This window comes from Coregonus clupeaformis, chromosome 33 (assembly GCF_020615455.1).
Source record: "Coregonus clupeaformis isolate EN_2021a chromosome 33, ASM2061545v1, whole genome shotgun sequence".
Lineage (NCBI taxonomy): Eukaryota > Metazoa > Chordata > Actinopteri > Salmoniformes > Salmonidae > Coregonus > Coregonus clupeaformis.
In genome coordinates this window covers 29,773,102-29,796,150 of record NC_059224.1, presented here as the reverse complement: position 1 = coordinate 29,796,150, position 23,049 = coordinate 29,773,102, and the positions used below count along the sequence as shown (strand labels likewise).

The window sequence follows — 23,049 nt, the reverse complement described above, 5'->3', positions numbered from 1 at the left end:
CAAAACTGTCAATTTAGCACCAATCCAGACCACTCCAGACACAACAAAACTAGCCATGATTGTCATTACTGGTATGATCCACTTTTATATAAACAAACACACATGATGAAAACACATTCCACTGAACTACACTAGTCTGTATTATACAGCCTCTTCCCTCCTCCTCTCCCCCCGCCCCCCCTGGCTAGCCTGCAGTTTCCAGTGTCAACGTGGAACCAAACTCTGCATGCAGCCCCACCGCAAATATGCTGATCTCTCTCCCAACAGTCTCCCTCAATGACTGATGTTGAGCCTGTAGACAGACTGGGGAGCGTGTTGACTCTGTTATTAAGCTCCAGTTACAGTGTGCAGGGGAGACTTTAACATTCATGGCCAAAGCCATAAGAATACAGACAGGCAATGTGAGAGAAGGATATGGGTCTGTGAACCAGGCCTGCTTGGTTGGCAGTGGGGGAGAGCAGAGCAGAGTTAGTATGGACTGAAGTTTGCGAGCGGAACCTCTGTCTCCAACCAGTGATATTAGAGAGCTTCCCAATAAACCATGTTGACACAGATCTGGAAAATAACTGATGTTATTTCCTGGAAGCATATCTGGGTTCTCTGGAGGTTTACTGCACACTTCAGACATTCCTATGAGGATGGGCTGGCTTTAGCACACAGGGAAGTACTTTATCATCCATCTGACTTTTATGAATCACTTGATTCATTCAGGCATTTGTCAAAACGTCCCTTTATCTATCAATTATATGGTCCATCAGGGTCGCTAAACCGTTTGGAATGTCTAAACAACTCATATTGATCATGAGAGGGATATTATGTGGTCAAACCATTAGTCATTGCAACTTTTGTAGCAGAATAAAAGTCTAGCTAATTATACAATTAGAAGAACGATATAAAAAAGTTTTAGGACATAAACGCAAAAACATCTGTGCCATTGGGAGAGAGGTTATTACATGATACATTTTAGGAAGTACACTGAACAAAAATATAAACGCAACATGTAAAGTGTTGGTCCCATGTTTCATGAGCTGAAATAAATCATCCAAGAAATTACCCAAACGCACAAAAAACGAATTTCTTTCAAATGTTGTACACAAATTAGTTTACATCCCTGTTAGTGAGCATTTCTCCTTTGCCAAGATAATCCATCTACCTGACAGGTGTGGCATATCAAGAAGCTGATTAAACAGCATGATCATTACACAGGTGCACCTTGTGCTGGGGACAAGAAATGGCCACTAAAATGTGCAGTTGTGTCACACAACACAATGCCACAGATGTTTCAAGTTGAGGGAGCGTGCAAATTGGCATGCTGACTGCAGGAATGTCCACCAAAGCTGTTGCCAGATAATTTAATGTTAATTTCTCTAGCATAAGCCGCCTCAAACGTTGTTTTAATGAATTTGGCAGTATGTCCGACCGGCCTCACAACCGCAGACCACGTGTAACCACGCCACCCCAGGACCTCCACAACCGGCTTCTTCACCTGCAGGATCGTCTGAGACCAACCACCCGGACAGCTGATGAAACTGTGGGTTTGCACAACATAAGAATTTCTGCACAAACTGTCAGAAACCGTCTCAGGGAAGCTCATCTGCGTGCTCATCGTCCTCACCAGGGTCTTGACTTGATTGCAGTATGGTGTCGTAAAGGACTTCAGCAATTTGAATGCACAGAGATACCGTGACGAGATCCTGAGGCCCATTGTCGTCACATTCATCCGCCGCCATCACCTCATGTTTCAGCATGTTAATGCACGGCCCCATGTTGCAAGGATCTGTACATAATTCCTGGTCCCAGTTCTTCCATGGTCTGCATACTCAGACATGCCACCAATTGAGCATGTTTGAGATGCTCTGGATCGACGTGTACGACAGCGTGTTCCAGATCCTGCCAATATCCAGCGACTTCGCACAGCCATTGAAGAGGAGTGGGACGACATTCCACAGACCACAATCAACAGCCTGATCAACTCTATGCGAAGGAGATGTGTCGCGCCGGATGAGGCAAATGGTGGTCACACCAGATACTGACGGGTTTTCTGATCCACGCCCCTAACTTTTTTTTAAGGTACCTGTGACCAACAGATGCATATCTGTATTCCCAGTCATGTGAAATCCATAGATTAGGGCCTAATGAATTTATTTCAATTGACTGATTTCCTTACATGAACTTTAACTCAGTAAAATCGTTGAAATTGTTGCACATTGCGTTTATATTTTTGTTCAGTGTAGTTAGGCCTAGTAAAGGTACTGGTACTTTAGAAAGAAAACATTCCCTCAAAAGTGGATCTGAGGGCATGTAGAAGATAAGTTTGCATTTCTAATGTCTTTCCTGTTCTGGAAAAGCCAGATTATTCTCTTAAAGCAGGCCTTCAGATCTCACCATAGAAGAATGTGGTTAAAAACACAATGACTTTACCGTCTGGTCAGCGTTGTCTTTGTAACTCAACCCAAAGTAGTCCTTCTCCAGTAGGTTCAGGGCTTCGTACACTTTAAAGAACAGGTACTGGCCTTTCGCCCGTTTCTGCAGAGAGGAAAGAACAAAGAAGAGAATGAAAACCATGTCACTAATCACTAAGAACAGTTGACATTAAAAAATTGCGACCTACAATATCAGCGAGGCAGATTATTTAGAGAATTGGACTCGTAATAAATATTTTTACCATCCATCAATCCCCAATGTATTTCATTTAACGGAAAAAACTTATTACAAAACCTTAAAATTACACAATTCATCTTTCACTGTTCGTTACGACAGGGTTAATTTACGTGGAGGTTCATTTACGTGGATCATGAATGCAACAATTGTATGGTTGTGTGTGGAAAGTGTCAGAAAACTCTAGAGAACGCACTCCTCCAGGGCATCTCTTGGGTGTGAGCTGCAATTTGCCCTGCAGACAGACCGACAGATATGCAGCCGTTTGGGACAGCTTGGCAGCTCTCTCCAACTGGCCCTGTATTCGCCTGCACAGCAGAACTAGACAGTATAGGCATTACAGGAAAATCCCCACAGAAGCCCATGGATTGCGTGAGCATTGCATATTACTGGTCCTTTGACACTCGTGGAATGAGGGAGCTATTTGGGATGAATTGCAGTGTGGACAAAGTGGGCGAACTCTACCACACTACCTCCTCGGGGCAACACATTGCCTCGGCCTGAGGGACAATAACCATATAAAGTCCACAAAGGACAACGACACAGCATTCTAGACAGAGGGGGATGAAAAGAAGGCTGTGCATTTGTGCTTCCCCTCCTTGGGACAGCGGAGATATTTAAGGTATGCTGGTATTATCAGTCACTCCCCAGAAGGAAACTGTTGAGGCTTTTTGAATGCCTCTTCCCACCCCGCCCTGACAATAAACACTGTTACATTAGACCGTCTGCAGAGTGTGAGAGAGCGAGAGAGAAAAGAAAGACTGTTAGCAACATACTATCAGCTTGGAGGCTGCAACATCCTAGTTGCAGGAGGGGTGTGGCCCTGAGAGACATGATTTGGCACCAGGTGGATTCTGAGATGTGTGTCCAAGGTGCTGCCTTTGTTTGGCTTTAAATTCACCTCTTTACACATGACCTTGCATTTTCCTCCCGTGGCACGCCATTCTGCACTACATATTAAACAATCAGGACAGGAACTCACGTTTCTAAACAGAAGCCCGATGGGGAGGATCAATGTTCATTTCAGGGCAATCTCCTCTACTAAAGCACTTCAGTACTGACTGGTCAACAGTCGCTAAGGATTGTAGGCACACAGCAAAATTGATTTCATGTTCACTATTGATCATGCGGAAGCCATTGCCTTGGAGTGCATTAGGCAGCAAAGCAGGCAGCACTGTAAAATAATAAATGCGTTCGCCCATTAGGCGGGAGATTTCAGGTGCTTCCAATTGAAGCTCGGGTTTCAGTGCAAATGTAATGAAACTGTCTGTGCCCTAGCCTGAGCAGTGTCTGACAGAGACCGCAGCACAAGCAGACAAAGTCCTAATCTGAATTACTGGCGCCTGCTGCAAGTCACGTAATTCCTATTAAAATGTTTGACAGCTACATCTCAATGGAACGAGTACAGCAAAGTAATCTCATTGGCGGCTGTAAAAGCACAGTCGCAGACAAAAGGCTCCATAAAACTTCAGGTCTTATACATTCCATCCATTTAGGCTTAAAAGGTCTCTTACAGCCTCTTCAAAAAGTCAGAGCTATTTACGCTAGGTTCAACTAGAGGTGAGGTAAACACACCACCCAAAGCCCCACAGTGCTGTTGAGAGAGCTGCTCCCTCCAGAGGGCTGTCGTTACCGGCACGATGCTCCATGAAAACGAACTTGTGGTTACCTGTGCAGGGTGGGGCAGTCGGCAGAGAGGTTGAGCTCATTAGGATTCTTCCATTGGCCCCGCTCTACAGTGCAGGTCAATTAGATCAGTCATTAGCATGCTAACAGAGGGCACTTCAGGACCAAGGGCCTTGCCCTGTCAGCTTTAGCCTCAAAACTGCAGAGAGGAGGCCACAGCAATAGTATTGCCTCATTTGCAATCACACGCCAAGCAGGTCAAGTGAGTTTACTTAAATGTTATGACAGTGGTTGTGTACACATTCTACACACCTGCTTATGCATGCCAAGCTTTGACTTTAGGGCATAGACTACAATGGGAGGGGGGGACATTTTTGGTATTACATGCATTCAGAAAGTATTCAGACCCCTTTCCTTTTTCCACATTTTGTTACGTTACAGCCTTATTCTAAAACTGATTAAATAAATACAAATCCTCAATCCACACACAATACCCCGTAATGACAAAGCAAAAACAGGTTTAGAATTTTTTGCAAATGTAGTAAAAATAAACTGAAATATCATATTTACATAAGTATACAGACCCTTTGCTATGAGACTCGAAATTGAGCTCAGGTGCATCCTGTTTCCATTGATCATCCTTGAGATGTTTCTACAACTTGATTGGAGTCCACCTGTGGTAACTTCAATTGATTGGACATGATTTGGAAAGGCACACACCTGTCTATATAAGGTCCCACAGTTGACAGCGCATGTCAGAGCAAAAACCAAGCCATGAGGTCGAAGGAATTGTCTGTAGAGCTCCGAGACAGGATTGTGTCGAGGCACAGATCTGGGGAAGGGTACCAAAAAATGTCTGCCGCATTGAAGGTCCCCAAGAACACAGTGGCCTCCATCATTCTTAAATGAAATACATTTTGAACCATCAAGACTCTTCCTAGAGCTGCCCCCCCGACCAAACTGAGTAATCGGGGAGAAGTGTCTTGGTCAGGGAGGTGACCAAGAACCCAATGGTCATTTTGACAGAGCTCCATAGTTCCTCTGTGGAGACGGGAGAACCTTCCAGAAGGACAGCCATCTCTGCAGCACTCCACCAATCAGGCCTTTATGGTAGAGTGGCCGGACGGAAGCCACTCCTCAGTAAAAGGCACATGACAGCCCGCTTGGAGTTTGCCAAAAGGCACCTAAAGGACTCAAGATTCTCTGGTCTGATGAAACCAAGATTTAACTCTTTGGCCTGAATGTCAAGCGTCACGTCTGGAGGAAACCTGGTACCATCCCTACGGTGAAGCATGGTGGTGGCAACATCATGCTGTGGGGATGTTTTTCAGCGGCAGGAACTGGGAGGCTACTCAGGATTGAGGGAAAGATGAATGGAGCAAAGAACAGAGAGATCCTTGATGAAAACCTGCTCCACAGCGCTCAGGACCTCAGACTGGGGCTAAGGTTCACCTTCCAACAGGACAACGACCCTAAACCCACAGCCAAGACAACACAGGAGTGGCTTCGGGACAAGTCTCTGAATGTCCATGAGTGGCCCAGCCAGAGCCCAGACTTACCCGATCTAACATCTCTGGAGACCTGAAAATAGCTGTGCAGCGACGCTCCCCATCCAACCTGACAGAGCTTGAGAGGATCTGCAGAGAAGAATGTGTGCCAAGCTTGTAGCGTCATACCCAAGAAGACTTGAGACTGTAATCACTGCCAAAGGTGTTTCAACAAAGTACTCAGTAAAGGGTCTGAATACTTACGGAAATGTGATATTTTTTTATTTTTTATTCATTTGCAAAAATTTCTAGAAACCTGTTTTGTCTTTATGGGGTATTGTGTGTAGATTGATGAGGGGGGAAAAACACGATTTAATCCATTTTAGAATAAGGCTGTAATGTAACAAAATGTGGAAAAAGTCAAGGGGTCTGAATACTTTCTGAATGCACTGTATGAGGGTCTGGATGTGAAAAAGTAATGCTTTGGCATATTTAACTAGTTGAAATTAATGCTAGCGAGTTGCCCTGAAAACACACTGAAAAATGTGTTGAATAATGCAGCAGTGCACGCGTTGATGCATACAGTGCCATGTTCAATCATCTTACAGAACCAAGCTGAACCAGCCCACAGAGGAACATGGTGGCACTACGAACAATCCACCCAGTGAGGACTAACTAGCAGGCCAAGTGGAGCTGGGAACAGGGAGCTGGACTAACTAGCAGGCCAAGTGGAGCTGGGAACAGGGAGCTGGACTAACTAGCAGGCCAAGTGGAGCTGGGAACAGGGAGCTGGACTAACTAGCAGGCCAAGTGGAGCTGGGAACAGGGAGCTGGACTAACTAGCAGGCCAAGTGGAGCTGGGAACAGGGAGCTGGGCTGCAGCCTAATTGAATTTGGCAGGTTGCTAACGAGTGAATCTCCACAGCATGATTCCTCTAAGGACACTTAGAGAGGTACACCTAAAAATAAAGACTTTTCAGATCCCCTATGCACCATAGACAACAAACAGGTCTGGTGCTGGTAGCAAATATTAGGCTACATTCAATAAATGGTACCCAATGAACACATTGTCTTACTAACAAACAAATGAGAGATTTGGCCAAACACTGGGAATCTACAAGAAAACCCTAACTGTTTCTACTCATTTGGCTTTATGGGAGCATTCCTGATGTCTGGACATTGTTTTGCAATCACGAGGGAGGGGCCCATCACTGGGACATTAGAGACAGGGTGGGAGAGAGAGACAAGAGGACAGGGTGGGAGAAAGAGACAGAAGGGAGTGTCCGACTCAGTCTGTCCATGGCTGGAAGTCAAGAATCCTGACATCCAGATGCAGTTATCATCCCATAGGCTTATAGAGAATCAGCCTGAAACACTCCACCTCTACAACACAGCAATAATCAAATTCACATGCAGACAATCTATAGAGAAGCAAGGAGAAAGGATGCTAGACAACACAGACACCCTTTGTCTGCATCCACTGCAGAAACAGAAAGGGGCGTGTGTGTGTGTATAACAATAGTAATTTGGTGGGTGCTAATATTTGTCCTATTTCACACATGTACAATGTGTATTATATGCATACATGTGAATTGGAAATGTGTTTTTACATATCCCAACTCCCCCTGACACACCCTCAGAGTTGGGGTCACGGCCAGGGTCTGCCATTATCAACGGCAACCCTGGAGTAATTAAGGTTAAGTGCCTTGCTCAAGGGCACAGACAGATTTTTTTCACCTCGTCAGCTCGGGGATTCGAACTAGCGACCTTTCGGTTACTGGCTCAACGATCTAAACGCAAAGCTACCTGCTGTATGTGTGTGTGTGTGTATGTGTATGTGTGTGTGTGTGAGATGGCGAGGCTGGTCTCCCTGGAGCCCCAGAGCTCCCGGCTGTTCCAGCGGATTAGACTCATACGTGTCCGTCAGGACTGGAACCCCAACGCGCGCTGAGCTGGCGAAATAATGCAGCAGGACTCTGTACCACGGAGAATACATTGGAAGCAGCTTTGTACTGCTCAGAGCCACACCATTGGCTGAAGAGGAGATGACTACGTTGCTGCAGACCCCCAGACGCCATTACTGTTTGTTGACACACAAATGTTACGGTTTTTCGTCGCTGTCATATTGCAAGGCACTCACAAAGCAAGGGAAAATGTGTGAGGAAGAGGGTATACCTGGAGCGGCAAGGCCTTGTCAGAGTGCATGAGAATCATGCTTTATGTAGTGTGGCAGTACTAGAGCATTGTGTTTCTATGACTCTACTTCTCCGATTGGTACTTCTGAGTAGAGAATGAGATATAGTCTTCTTTAGATATGTATTAATATTATTTTCTGGTACACTGACCCATCCATCTCAAAAGTTGTGCATTCTAGAGTAGGATCAATATAGGCCGAGTCAGGAGTTTGATTGACTAGCTAGATCAGACACTATGGGCGGCAGGTAGCTTAGTGGTTAAGAGCGTTGTACCAGTAACCGAAAGGTCGCTGGTTCTAATCCCCAAGCCGACTAGGTGAAAAATCTGTCGATGTGCCCATGAGCAAGGCACTTAACCCTAATTGCTCCTGTAAGTCGCTCTGGATAAGAGCGTCTGCTAAATGACTAAAATGTAAAATGTAAAATGTACAGTCTAAACACCATTAACTTGTGCCACAATGCACCTTGACAAGGCCCCCAATGGCCCAAACACCCTGCCTAGAAAACATACATGACAATCCCTCTCTGGATCACACACACAGATCCACCAGCAGCCCAGTCCACCAGTGGATTCACCCTGAGGCAGCAGTCCAGACCCCAGGGGGAGCAGAGGGAGAGAGAAGGGGGAGGGGGAGGCGCGCCGCCCAGGCTGCAGTCTCCCAGAGACACCTCCACGCCCCACTGAGTCCTAATGGGCCGGGGCCTGGCCTGGACTAGCCTGGCTGCTACACGGCCCGAGAGAGAGAGAGACGGAGAGGAGATAGACAGCTCCAGCACCATTCAGACTAACATCTCAGAGAACACCTTGGAGTACAGAGAGAGAGAGAGAACTGCGGCTGTGCATTCAGATCTCTGAGTTACCCTATTTGGCATTTCCATTAGCTCGCAATTCAAGTTGCATAAAATAAGGACCTAGAAAACAACTTTGAGAGAAGAATATAAATCTATTTCAAAGGGAGACAGTTGAGAATGTCTGAAGTGGCCCTAGTGTGCTTCCATGAAACATGTCATTGTTTTCCACTGAGGGTTAGTGTGGGCACTTGCTTTGCTTCTCCCCAGAAAATTAAGGTTAATCTCTGTTGTTCTCCGTTTTCCAAACGCTCCCAGATAGACTGCAGGCATTGCATCTCGTTATAAATATGCCACTGTCTTCTGGTTGAATACTCCCCAACAATGGCATTTACTGATGCCTCAGCTTTTCTGAAACTGCGAACAAAGCTGGCCCTGTTCAAACAGCGCTGCGCACTGAGCAATTAGTGTTGGGCCCCATTCACAAACCTCCATCTCAAAACGCATGTTCAGCTTCACTGGGATCCACAAACACTCTCAATCACACACACAGTGAAACTCCTTAGCCTCCAGGATGGGAAAATGACTAGCCTACACATTAATAACCAATGGGACAGTCAAAAGCAATAACATAATAGACAGACTTACGCAACCGCAACCAACTAGCTTTAACACTTGACTTGTAATTATGAAGAAAGAAGCTCCCTCTATCCAACTGAGTGGATCACTGGATCTCATTGGAGATAGCTGACTGACTAACTGGAGGATATGATGACAAGGTTATGAGTTTGCAGGCGGGGTTGGTTGGTTTGCCACGCGTCTGCGGGGGACAGCAGATGCTACAGGTTTAATCTGTGGGGGGCTCAGGACCCCCTCTAATCTGCCATGCCTGTGGACGTGGTGGGCTCCAGAGAACTAGACGAGAACACCAGACGAGCACCTGCCGTGCAGCCTGCCAGGCCAGGGGGGTAGAAGTTGGGAGGGACTGGGGCCTGGGCGGGGGGTGTCACCCGCCCCTATCCGGGAGCTGTCACCCACTCATCACTTCCAGGTCCGAGGTTAAGGTCCACCTCCCTCAGCACCAGCGCTTATCCCTTTTGTGTATAAACCACATGACTCCCACCCATACAGGGGCTTCACGTGCACCTGAGGGCCAGAGAGAGAGGGCCTCAACTCCTCCACCAAACACAGGCCCAAGTTCAGTCCCAAGACCTCCCAGCTCCAGACAACACAGCCAATTCCACCCATAGCCAAACCAGAAGATAGCCCACATCATTCAATCCCATGGGAGAACCCAAACTGAGACAGACTTTAAAAGACACTAGCAGCTATTCTCTTAAATTGGCCATTTAGTGTGAATTCACTGCAGGGAATGGTGCCTTTGAAAACATATGATGTAGGCTAGCAATTTCTCATCATCCCATGGCTCATTAGTATGCAAAAGGTAATGAGGGGGAGTAACAACGTGGAAATGACACACTAGGGAACTTGATCTATGGTCCAATGTAGTGAAACACTAATTCACCTGCTATGCTGGAGAAACAATAATACATTACACTAAATGACCAAAAGTATGTGGACACCTGCTGGTCAAACATCTCATTCCAAAATCATGGGCATTAATATGGAGTGACTTGTTGGAAAGATGGCATCCTATGATGGTGCCACATTGAAAGTCACTGAGCTCTTCAGTAAGGCCATTCTACTGCCAATGTTTGTTTATGGAGATTGCATGGCTGTGTGCTCGACTTTATACACCTGTCAGCAATAGCCGAATCCACTAATTTGAAGGGGTGTCCACATACTTTTGGTGATGTAGTGTATCATCAAACAGAAGAAAACGACTGACTGATTTGAGATGCAGGCTAGAGTGGTATGGAGTTTACTGCGGACCAATTTGCCACAACTTTGGAAGTATGCTTGGGGTCATAGTCCATTTGGAAGACCCATTTGCGACCAAGCTTTAACTTCCTGACTGATGTCTTGAGATGTTGCTTCAATATATCCACATAATTTTCCTTCCTCATGATGCCATCTATTTTGTGAAGTGCACCAGTCCCTCCTGCAGCAAAGCACCCCCACAGCATGATGCTGCCACCCCGTGCTTCACGATTGGGATGGTGTTCTTCAGCTTGCAAGTGACCCCCTTTTCCTCCAAACATAACGATGGTCATTATGACCAAACAGTTCTATTTTTGTTTAAATCAGAACAGAGGACATTTCTTCAGAGGCTTCTTCCTTCCTGAGCGGCCTTGCAGGTTATGTCGATATAGGACTCGTTTTACTGTGGATATAGATACTTTTGTACCTGCATCTTCACAAGGTCCTTTACTGTTATTCTGGGATTGATTTGCACTTTTCGCACCAAAGTACGTTCATCTCTAGGAGACAGAACACGTTTCCTTCCTGAGCGGTATGACGGCTGCATGGTCCCATGGTGTTTATACTTGCGTACCATTGTTGGTACAGATGAACGTGGTACCTTCAGGCGTTTGGAAATTGCTCCCAAGGATGAACCAGACTTGTGGAGGTCTACAATCTTTTTTCTGAGGTCTTGGCTGATTTCTTTTGATTTTCCCATGATGTCAAGCAAAGAGGCACTGAGTTTGAAATACATCCACATGTACACCTCCAATTGACTCAAATGATGTCAATTAGCCTATCAGAAGCTTCTAAAGCCATTACATCATTTTCTGGAATTTTCCAAGCTGTTTAAAGGCACAGTCAACTTAGTGTATGTAAACTTCTGACCCACTGGAATTGTGATACAGTGAATTATAAGTGAAATAATCTGTCTGTAAACAATTGTTGGAAAAATTACTTGTGTCATGCACAAAGTAGATGTCCTAACCAACTTGCCAAAACGATAGTTTGTTAACAAGAAATTTGTGGAGTGGTTGAAAAACGAGTTTTAATGACTCCAACCCAAGTGCATGTAAACTTCCGACTTCAACTGTATAAACAGCCTCAGACACCACCGGTAGCAAGGGAGGAAATAACACTGAAATGTCTGATATGAAATCCTCACAATCTATTCAACAGGATTACACGCAATGCTATCCTCCTCTTCCTGCGCAAAACAAAATTATCGTGATGAGGTTCATCGAATAAGTAGAGGCTGCTGTGCTGTTTACAGCTCCAGTACACTGCATTGTTGTTTTCCTCTAGGACAACACTATGTAAACCACATGACAATGGTTCTGAATGCTTATCTCCAACAATAATCCCTGCACTGGATCTTCTATAAAACTAGGCTATTAATCTGTCAAAACACAGGGTTAAAGGTAGGCAATTTGTTCCTATTAAAAAGATAACAAAAAGACAATTACCACAACCTTCAAAATGACCATGGAACTCTTCACAATTAGGGCTGTGGCAGTCATGGAATGTTGGATTATGTAATTGGCCAGCTAAATGTCCGCCTAGCAAAAAAATTTAAATAACCGTAATAACCGTCTGAATAGCAAAAAAAATTCTGTATAACGAAAACATTTACAAAGAAGTTGCCTCTATTACAATGAAATTGTGCCAGCTCTATTCACAATACATACACTGAATGTACAAAACATTAAGAACACCTGTTCTTTCCATGACCTAGACTGACCAGGTAAAGATATGATCCCTTATTGATTTCAACTGTTAAATCCACTTCAATCAGTGTAGGTGAAGGGGAGGAGACTGGTTAAATAATGTTTAAGCCTTGAGACAATTGAGAGATGAATTGGGTAAGACAAAAGATGTAAGTGCCTTTGAAAGGGGTATGATAGTAGGTGCCAGACGCATCCAGCCAACTTGAGACAACTGTGGGAAGTATTGAGTCAACATGGGCCAGCATCCCTGTGGAATGCTTTCAACACCTTGTAGAGTCCATGCCTTGAGGAATTAAGGTTATTCTGAGGGCAAAAGAGGGGGTGGAACTCAATATTAGGAAGGTGTTCTTAATGTTTTGTACACTCAGTGTATATAGTAGAGTAAATATCATCCATCACCTTTAACCTTTTCAAATGTGAGTTCCACATATCTCCAACTCATTTTTTTTATGTGCATGATATCAGAATGACCTCACTGGTCCAAAATGTGATTGTTATGCAACAGGACAGTTAACCCACACTGCCCTCAAACCAAGACACGCTGCCTGCTAATTATCTATAGGCTGTTTCAACTTGTCAATTTCTAATTATTTTCAAATACGTTTTATTTAACGACAGTTTCAATTGAAGTGTGTTCCGCCTCAATAATTCACATAGAAGTAGCCCATTTCATTGTGGCGGACAATTTACGTTTGAGGCATTACGATGAGACGGACAAACTTTGCTTTTTGATGAGAGCCCAAGCACTTCCCCAGTGTTTCCTTGGGTCAAGAATGCAGACCTTTGCGCATCTCTAGTCAGAACAGAACCATCACAAACCTTTTCCCTCCTGGTACATTTTCTGGCTGGCGCTCACATTGACTTCATTATTGTTTTCCTTACTAATAATAACTTTGGACATGTGTGCGTTCCTATCAAAGTAAGTGCCTTATTACGCTATCATAATAGTTTCTGTATATCGTGTTATGTTGTTTCTACTGTAGCACACCATATACATGTATGGCGCATACCGGTTTGTGTGGTAATCATTTATTTATTTGTTTTATTCACAATTTCAAGTACTGGTGACAAATAATGTATTCCTATTCTTGCATAGATTTTAATGGACGCATATGATGTGTGTAAAATACTTTTTTGAAGGTTGTACTGATTATGATGAGCTAATGCTAAGCCATATTAACCCGCTATGTGTGGAGCCATGTTTGTTGAAATCATTCAATGCATTCTGGGTGTCACGCAAACGTCTGTCAGACCAAAGATGCTATAGCAAATTGTTATAACAAGGTGAAGGGACGGTTTACTCGTCTTTCAAGTAAACTTTCGGAAGTGAATGATGGGAAATGAATTATGGTAGACGACACACCCCCTTCCCCTTCAACATGCATACTGAAAACAGACCCAACTAATTTTGCACCTCTTCTTATCTTTGGTTGACGCAGAAAAACAAACATGGCGGAGCACACAAACTACCTACCGTCGGATTACTTTCGACTTTTAGAAAGTGTTTAAATAAATTATTTCGATCACTGGTAAGCTCACCCATGATGTGATGAATTGTAAATAGTAATTGCTTTTAGCTAATACATATTATGGTTTCTATCAGTTGAGTGTTGGCTTGTGTTGCTGTTCTTCTACTAATCTCACTGCAACTCCCCTCCAAGTCTCCGACCACTACTTTGTATCCTTTTCCCTCTCGCTCTCCTCCAACACTTCTCACTCTGCCCCTACTCAGATGGTAATGTACCGTCGCAACCTTCACTCGCTCTCTCCCGCTACTCTCTCCTCTTCCATCCTATCATCTCTTCCCTCTGCTCAATCCTTCTCCCTCCGATCGCCTGATTCTGCCTCCTCAACCCTCCTCTCCTCCCTTTCTGCATCTTTTGACTCTCTATGTCCCCTATCCTCCCGGCCGGCTCGGTCCTCCCCTCCTGCTCCGTGGCTTGACGACTCATTGCGAGCTCACAGAACAGGGCTCCGGGCAGCCGAGCGGAAATGGAGGAAAACTAGACTCCCTGCGGACCTGGCATCTTTTCACTCCCTCCTCTCTACATTTTCTTCCTCTGTTTCTGCTGCTAAAGCCACTTTCTACCACTCTAAATTCCAAGCATCTGCCTCTAACCCTAGGAAGCTCTTTGCCACCTTCTCCTCCCTGCTGAATCCTCCTCCCTCTCTGTGGATGACTTCGTCAACGATTTTGAAATGAAGGTTGACGACATCCGATCCTCATTTACTAAGTCAAATGACCACCGCTGGTCCTGCTCACACTGCCCTACCCTATGCTTTGACTTCTTTCTCTCCTCTCTCTCCAGATGAAATCTTGCGACTTGTGACGGCCGGCTGCCCAACAACCTGCCCGCTTGACCCTACCCCCTCCTCTCTTCTCCAGACCATTTCCGGAGACCTTCTCCCTTACCTCACCTCGCTCATCACCTCATCCTTGACCGCTGGCTATGTCCCTTCCGTCTTCAAGAGAGCGAGAATTGCACCCCTCCTCAAAAAACCTACACTCGATCCCTCCGATGTCAACCACTACAGACCAGTATCCCTTCTTTCTTTTCTCTCCAAAACTCTTTGGCGTGCCGTCTCTAGCCAACTCTCCTGCTATCACTCTCAGAATGACCTTCGTGATCCAAACCAGTCAGGTTTCAAGACTGGTCATTTAACTGAGACTGCGCTTCTCTGTGTCACGGAGGCTCTCCGCACTGCTAAAGCTAACTCTCTCTCCTCTGCTCTTATCCTTCTAGACCTATCTGCTGCCTTTGATACTGTGAACCATCAGATCCTCCTCTCCATCCTCTCCGAGTTGGGCATCTCCGGCGCTGCTCACTCTTGGATTGCGTCCTACCTGACAGGTCGCTCCTACCAGGTGGCGTGGCGAGAATCTGTCTCCGCACCACATGCTCTCACCACTGGTGTCCCCCAGGGCTCAGTTCTAGGCCCTCTCCTATTCTTTCTATACACCAAGTCACTTGGCTCTGTCATATCCACACATGGTCTATCCTATCATTGCTACGCAGACAACACACAATTATTTTTCTCCTTTCCCCCTTCTGATAACCTGGTGGCGAATCGCATCTCTACATGTCTGGCAGACATATCAGTGTGGATGTCGGATCACCACCTCAAGCTGAACCTTAGCAAGACGGTTGCTGCTCTTCCTTCCGGGAAAGGACTGCCCGCTCCATGATCTCGCCATCATGGTTGACAACTCCATTGTGTCCTCCTCCCAGAGTGCAAAGAGCCTTGGCGTGAACCTGGACAACACCCTGTCGTTCTCCGCTAACATCAAAGTGGTGACCCGATCCTGCTGGTTCATGCTCTACAACATTTGCAGAGTACGACCCTACCTTACACAGGTCCTAATCCCGGCACTTGTCATCTCCCGTCTGGATTACTGCAACTCGCTGTTGGCTGGGCTCTCTGCCTGTGCCATTAAACCCCTACAACTTATCCAGAACGCTGCAGCCCGTCTGGTGTTCAACCTTCCCAGGTTCTCTCATGTCACCCCGCTCCTCCGCACACTCCACTGGCTTCCAGTTGAAGCTTGCATTTACTACAAAATTATGGTGCTTGCCTACGGAGCTGTGAGGGGAACGGCACATCCTTACCTTCAGGCTCTGATCAGACCCGACACCCAAACGAGGGCACTACGTTCATCCACCTCTGGCCTGCTAGCCCCCCTACCTCTACGGAAGCACAGTTCCCGCTCAGCCCAGTCAAAGCTATTTGCTGCTCTGGCACCCCAATGGTGGAACAAGCTCCCCCACGACGCCAGGACAGCGGAGTCACTGACCACCTTCCGGAGACACTTGAAACCCTACCCCTTTAAGAAATACCTGGAATAGTATAACATTTATCCTTCCACCCCCCTCCCATAAAAAAAAAACTAAGGGGGTGGTTGTCCCACTGGCTATCCTAATTTGAATGCACCAATTTGTAAGTCGCTCTGGATAAGAGCGTCTGCTAAATGACTTAAATGTAAATGATGTTAGCTCACTCTTTACGCAGTTAGCGCTAGGACCAATGTAGCCTACATTTTCTGATTTGGATAAGAATTGTGTTATGCTGTTGCTACTTCTGTGAATGTCTGAACATTGCATCCATAAGAAAACTGCTCACATTGAGGACATAATGTTTCTGCAAAATGTTTGTGAAAAAACAGCGTGGCCAATCGTAACTAGATGTTTAATGAAGTGTTCTAATCACACCCACCGGTTTGAGCGTACGCTGCAGGGGCCACTGTAGAATGATCACACCCCTGTGTTTGTACATGTCAAAGGGTTAAACTAGCTTAACGTCTGGTCTGACTTCTATCACCAATGTTCAACCATATGATCTGAAGTGTCCAGAAACAACTATATTTTGGGGTTTGTCCGTGATCTGGACTTTGATATAGTGCATGTTACTTTGCTTAGAACAACAAGAAATATTGAAGACACTCACCTCCACCTCACAGGGGAACTGGCTTCCATCCAGCATAGTCACGTGACACATCACCATCTTCACCTTCTTGGTCAGTTTCAGCGGTGATTTGATAAAAGAATGTCCACCCTCAGGCTTCGGGCTCTCTTCCTCGTCTTTCTTCTCCGCTCCTCCTTCCTCTACCTCCTTGTTCTCCTCCTCTGCTGCACTCTTCTCCTGAGATTCCTCTGCTGCTTTCTCTTCCTTAGCAGGCTAGACACAAATCACCAAGAGGAGATTCACAGAGCGAACAAGAAAAACCCTTTACATCCAAAGGCCATTTTGTCAGTAGTGGTTTGTCAAAGAGTAGCCTAGTTCTGCTTAGTGCCATCAATTCTGTCAGCACAGATCTGTAAGGAGAACCATAGTGTAACTTATATCGCAGTACACACAGCTTTTAACCAGCACTCATCATGTTTTCTATTGGCTTGATCACTGCAGATGATGTCATTAGGTGGATCAAAGTATTAAAACATGGAAAAGGGGCTGGGGTCATAAACGACAAATAAGGAGAACATTCAACATCTCTATACTAAGAGATATGTACCTTCTTTGTGACTGACTGTTGAATAATACTGCATCAACAGACCTCGTTTCTAACTCATAACTCCTAACCTCAGGGCTGCAGGAGGAACCTTGGCAGAGAGATCTAGTGAAGTGAACTAAGTGGCACCAATTCCTCAGGGTCCCCGTTTGGCTTGCTGAGGTTGAATCAGGTCGTGTGACTGCAAGGTCAACGATGACACGCTACGGTCAGACAGCCAGCAGAGAAGACCATCTTGATAAGCAGAGCTATAGTAAACAGAGTAGCATACCTGAGTGTCTGTACTGCCAGTGGAATGATTCTCCTCTTTTTCCTCCGATTTCACTTCCTCTTTCTGTTCTGGTTTCAGCTCTCTGTTTATTTTCTCTTCTTCCACCTGGGGTTTGGCTGCTGTGGGCGAAGACGTCTGCTCTGCCTCGGCCTGCTCCGCCTTCTCACCGTCCTCCTCCTTCACTGGGGCAACGCCTGCCTCCTCCTTCACTGGGGCAACGCCTGCCTCCTCCTTCACTGGGGCAACGCCTGCCTCCTCCTTCACTGGGGCAACGCCTGCCTCCTCCTTGGGTGCAGCCTGGTTCTCTTTGGGTCCCACCTGGCTCTGAGACTTCTGCTTCTTAAGCCATGGAGGGAGGAATCTGGAGATGCCTTTTTTCTCTGAGGCTGGGGTGTCCTCTCCCTCCTGTGGTGTGGCGTTGTCGGCGGGCTGGGCCTCCTCCTGTTTCTCCTTGGCCTCGGCTGAGTCAGTGGCCGGAGCGGGGTGGTCGTTGGCGGACTGCTCTGCAGCCTTGGCCTCGTCTGTCTGGTTGGTGGCTGGTGGTTCTGATTCAGGTGCTGCAGGCTGCTCCTCTGCCTTCTCCGGCTCTTTCTTCACCTCCGTCTCAGATCCCACCTCTGTCGTCATGGTCCCCAGTCACACTGCACACAGAGAGAAAGAGGGATAGAGTTAAATCAGGAGAAGGTAACATAGTATCATATGTATTCACAAATCACTAGCTAATAGTAAATGGGTCAGGGCGTAAAATTAACCTTTTGGTCCACCAACCACTCTACCAGCCATTCAGATTTTTTTTTACCTGCCAAAACATTTTGTGGGGCTACAATTACACCAACAAAACACAAAAAAACAGATGAGCATGCTCTGTAATGTCTCTAAAACAATAAATATATTACTAGTAAAAAGTAATGTGGTATATTGTTTAATTTCATTTGACTTAACCAAAATATCAGATGACACAAATCTTTACCTGCCCCTTTAAGGGCGGGACATTAACGTGGTAACGCGACTTGAGTCATGTTTGTGCCTGTGAGATTGAGAGTGAGTAGTAGCCGGATTGTCTTCTCTTCCCTAGTAGTTGAAACTTAAACATTGAAAAACAACCTAGCTTGTGAACAAAACGATGTAAATAGCCTTGAAACAATGACAAAGTCTCACTTTAGTTTCAAGTAAATTAAGCCACATTTTATGCCTGTGCGTAGGGCTTCTAAAAATGAATCTTTCACTCAGCTCTTCACGTGTGCACAGCCCACAGCCAGGCAGTGTTGCTGCGCGAGGTGGGATAGGCTATAGGAATCGTAGTCCTTTGACTTTGTGTGATTAATTTACCAGCTATGAAACAAAATGGCAGAAATACTTTGAAAACAGCTACTGCAGCATTAATTTAGCTATAAATGTGATCATACTTGACTATTTTTATTCACAAAAGCGAGTGAAATGCATGCACTGAGGAGCCCTGACCACCCACCAATGTGGCTGATGAAATAGCATCTTGCCCGCCAATGCCAAAATCTACCCGCATTTGATAATATCAGCTGCATTTTTGTCAGCCATGATTGATTATGACGGATTTCTCTGACATTAAGTAATTGCAGCTTACTAAAATGTCATGTCATGTGGGGTGATGGTACAAAAGGGCTGTGGCCATCGATGGCTGGCTGCTAAGGGGCTAACCGCTAACTGCATCCCCCACCAGAGCGGAGCAGTGGCCCCAGGCAGGGGTCCAACCCAAATATCAGTTACAGGGGAGTAGCTACGCACAACACACTTACACTCATTCACCATGACAACAGGACTCTCAAGGGCAAGAGGTTAAGGTTCGCCATGCCTCTCTCAGTTTCACAGAAAAGGACACGGCTCAAAATAAAATATTGGAATGATAGAGCTGCCTGAGTCTCTGGATAATGGTGTTTCGAGATTAATTGGGTTGGAAACGTCATGTTCCAGAGAGGAGGACATAGCCTCTGTGAAATGAAATGGACAAGGCGCTGCAGGGTGGAGCAATGACTCTCTCTGTAGAGACTAATTCACTTAATCAAATTATCTACCCTGACTAAATCAGTTTATTTCCTTTCTCCTGATAACAAATGTGATTGCATTGATGTACCTGGCATTCCATGATTCACTTCAGTTAGCATATTCTTGTAGCAATCAATATGAGAGGAGGACACACTTCATGGAACAATATTCTGGGCTACATGCAGGGGGGATTTATAAATAGAAAATGGTCCCTCGCGCATGACTGGCCACTGAGTTATGAGGGAGAGGAGCCATTTTATGGTTCCACACATTTTACAAGGGGTCATGTGACAAGTTGACAGGGGAATTAAGGGAGGCAGCAGCTGAGAAGACTCAGGGAATAGTTGAAAATGTAACCAAGAAAAGGACATTCTAGTATTATTCTATCAAGAACTAACAGGGATGAGGGACACTTTGGTAGCAAAATGTAACAGAACGAACAGGCTAGGAGAACACATTTTGGGCTTCTGATTAGGCTTAATCAGGTTAAGGCCAAGTAAAGACCTCTGCAACGAATACAATTACATTGAGGCCAATAAGAAAACTGTGCCGCTAACGCATCGACAACAGTGAGCAATCAGACCCTGATAACAAGGAACAGATGGTTTACCGTCAAACTTTATTCAATTTAAGAAAATAATACATCTATCTACACGAATGGCATTGTAACAGACATCACTTCCTCACTGATGTGCGGGCTACATTCAGGACACAAAAAAACACAAATGAAGACAAGCTGTGTAGGTCTAAGCTACACATCAAATGGTTCAAATTAGGCCTATAAAAATCACACAATCCATTGCAAAGAAATAGGCTACATCTAGGCCTAATCTAATCAAAAGAAAATAGTATTTTCAACATAACATCAATTCCCTGATAATCCTAACCTGAATGTAGTGCAGGGTCAGGCTGGTAAATGAAATCACAACAGCGATTACCTGAAATAGAATACCATGTTGAATACTATAGCCTACAGGTTCAAAGCTCAGTGAAATTCAGAGCATATTTCTACCAACTTGCCACAGGGGAGTGACTTGCTCAGCCATTCAGTGGCACCAAGACCTGGCCATCCCAGCAGACTGCAGGCTAAATCCCAAATCTGCAAAGCTTGCACATCATGGGAGTTTGTGAAACAACACAGCCTGTCAAAACCAATCAGGGTCCTCGTCAGCAAAAAACAAAATGTCCTCTCCATACAGAGACATGACTGACGTGCTCTCTCATCATCTCATGCCATCAGATGGTATTTTCATTAAAAGAGGCTAATATCACAGACATAATCCAGCAGACAGAACAGACTGGAAGTCATAGCCTCAACACACACACACACTGGTTCTGGAGGTGGGTGGTGGTTAGTCTAAGTGTTTATGCTCGTAAAAACACACGTCTCGGTCTACGTCTATATAATAATCAGTTACGCTAGGAGAGCTGTGGGTGTGACAGTGAGGTATTTTAAGCATGTCTGTCTGTGTGTGTGTGTGTGTGTGTGTGTGTGTGTTGCTGTACACCTCTAGCTCAAGTATGTGGAGGTGTTGAGTGATGAGGGATAAGGGATTTAGCTTATCCCCAGTCGGATCAAACACTTCACCTCAACACAGCCTATTGTTTCATTACACTAATTAGACACGTTTGGACAATTAAAGTACACTGACTGCAGTGACAAAGTCTGGCATCAAAAACAGTAAGACATTTCTAAAAACACATACAATAAGCAAGTTATCCTCTTTTGTTTTTTTCAATGTTCTCTGTGATAGTCTGTGATAAACATAATTTCTCTGGTCATTCCCAACTGGCTGCAGTGTTTACTGTTTCCTCCAGCAGTAAGCAGGTCTCTGTTAGTCATGCCTCAGCCTTGGCTCTCCCTCCATCTCATCCAGGGCTACAAGGCCTCTTTCCCCCCTCTCTCTCCCCCTTGCTCTCATTCCCACACTGCTAAACAACAATAGGACTTGCATGCTCTCACATACCCACTCAGGTCTGGGAAATCGCCATCTCAAATCAAAATGTATTTGCCACATCTACACAACAGGTGTGGACATTACCGGGAAATGCTTACTTACAGCCCTTAACCAACAATGCATTTATTTTTTAATAAAAAAGTAAAAATAAAAATACAAAAAAGTGTTGAGAAAAAAAAGAGCAGAAGTAAAATTAAAAAACAGTAGGGAGGCTATATACAGGGGGGTACCGGTGCAGAGTCAATGAGCGGGGGCACCGGCTAGCTGAGGTAGTTGAGGTAATATGTACATGTGGGTAGAGGTAAAGTGACTATGCATAAATAATTAACAGAGTAGCTGCAGCGTAAAAAGATGGGGTGGGGTGGGGGGGCAGTGCAAATAGTCTGGGTAGCCATGATTAGCTGTTCAGGAGTCTTAAGGCTTGGGGGTAGAAGCTGTTGAGAAGTATTTTGGACCTAGACTTGGCGCTCCGGTACCGCTTGCCGTGCGGTAGCATAGAGAACAGTCTATGACTAGGGTGGCTGGAGTCTTTGACAATTTTTAGGGCCTTCCTCTGACACCGCCTGGTATAGAGGTCCTGGATGGCAGGAAGCTTGGCCCAATGATGTACTGGGCCGTACGCACTACCCTCTGTAGTGCCTTGCGGTCGGAGGCCGAGCAGTTGCCATACCAGGCGGTGATGCAACCAGTCAGGATGCTCTCGATGGTGCAGCTGTAGAACTTTGAGGATCTGAGGACCCATGCCAAATCTTTTCAGTCTCCTGAGGGGGAATAGGCTTTGTCGTGCCCTCTTCACGACTGTCTTGGTGTATTTTGACCATGATAGCTTGTTGGTGAAGTGGACACCAAGGAACTTGAAGCTCTCAACCTGTTCCACTACAGTCCCGTCGATAGGAATGGGGGCGTGCTCAGTCCAATTTTTTTCCTGTAGTCCACAATCATCTCCATTGTCTTGGTCACGTTGAGGGATAGGTTGTTATCCTGGCACCACACGGCCAGGTCTCTGACCTCCTCCCTATAGGCTGTCTCATTGTTGTCGGTGATCAGGCCTACCACTGTTGTGTCGTCGGCAAACTTAATGATGGTGTTGGAGTCGTGCCTGGCCATGCAGTCATGGGTGAACAGGGACTACAGGAGGGAACTGAGCACACACCCCTGAGGGGCCCACGTATTGAAGATCAGTGTGGCAGATGTGTTGTTACCTACACTTACCACCTGGGGGCGGCACGTCAGGAAGTCCAGGATCCAGTTGCAGAGGGAGGTGTTTAGTCCCAGGATCCTTAGCTTAGTGATGAGCTTAGAGGTCACAATGGTGTTGAACGCTGAGCTGTAGTCGATGAATAGCTTTCTCACGTAGGTGTTCCTCTTGTCCAGGTGGGAAAGGGCAGTGTGGAGTGCAATAGAGATTGCATCATCTGTGGATCTGTTGGGGCGGTATGCAAATTGGAGTG

At 45.6% G+C, this 23,049-nt stretch overlaps 1 protein-coding gene across 20 annotated transcripts in view; it reads right to left on the bottom strand.

The window, feature by feature from the left end:
• LOC121548972 (protein 4.1) overlaps nt 1-23,049 on the bottom strand; it is an 89,355-nt gene that overhangs the window by 32,212 nt on the left and 34,094 nt on the right. For 18 of the 20 annotated variants that reach the window (XM_041860703.2, XM_041860704.2, XM_041860705.1 and 15 more), the window contains exons 2-4: nt 17,622-18,262; nt 16,789-17,019; nt 2,422-2,526 (exon numbers count right to left, since the gene is read on the bottom strand). In XM_041860703.2, coding sequence (XP_041716637.1) covers nt 2,422-2,526; nt 16,789-17,019; nt 17,622-18,248 — 963 coding nt within the window. In that variant the 5' untranslated portion in view covers nt 18,249-18,262. The remainder of the gene's footprint in view (nt 1-2,421; nt 2,527-16,788; nt 17,020-17,621; nt 18,263-23,049) is intronic. The other 2 variants (XM_041860693.2, XM_041860692.2) reach the window with 2 other exon arrangements.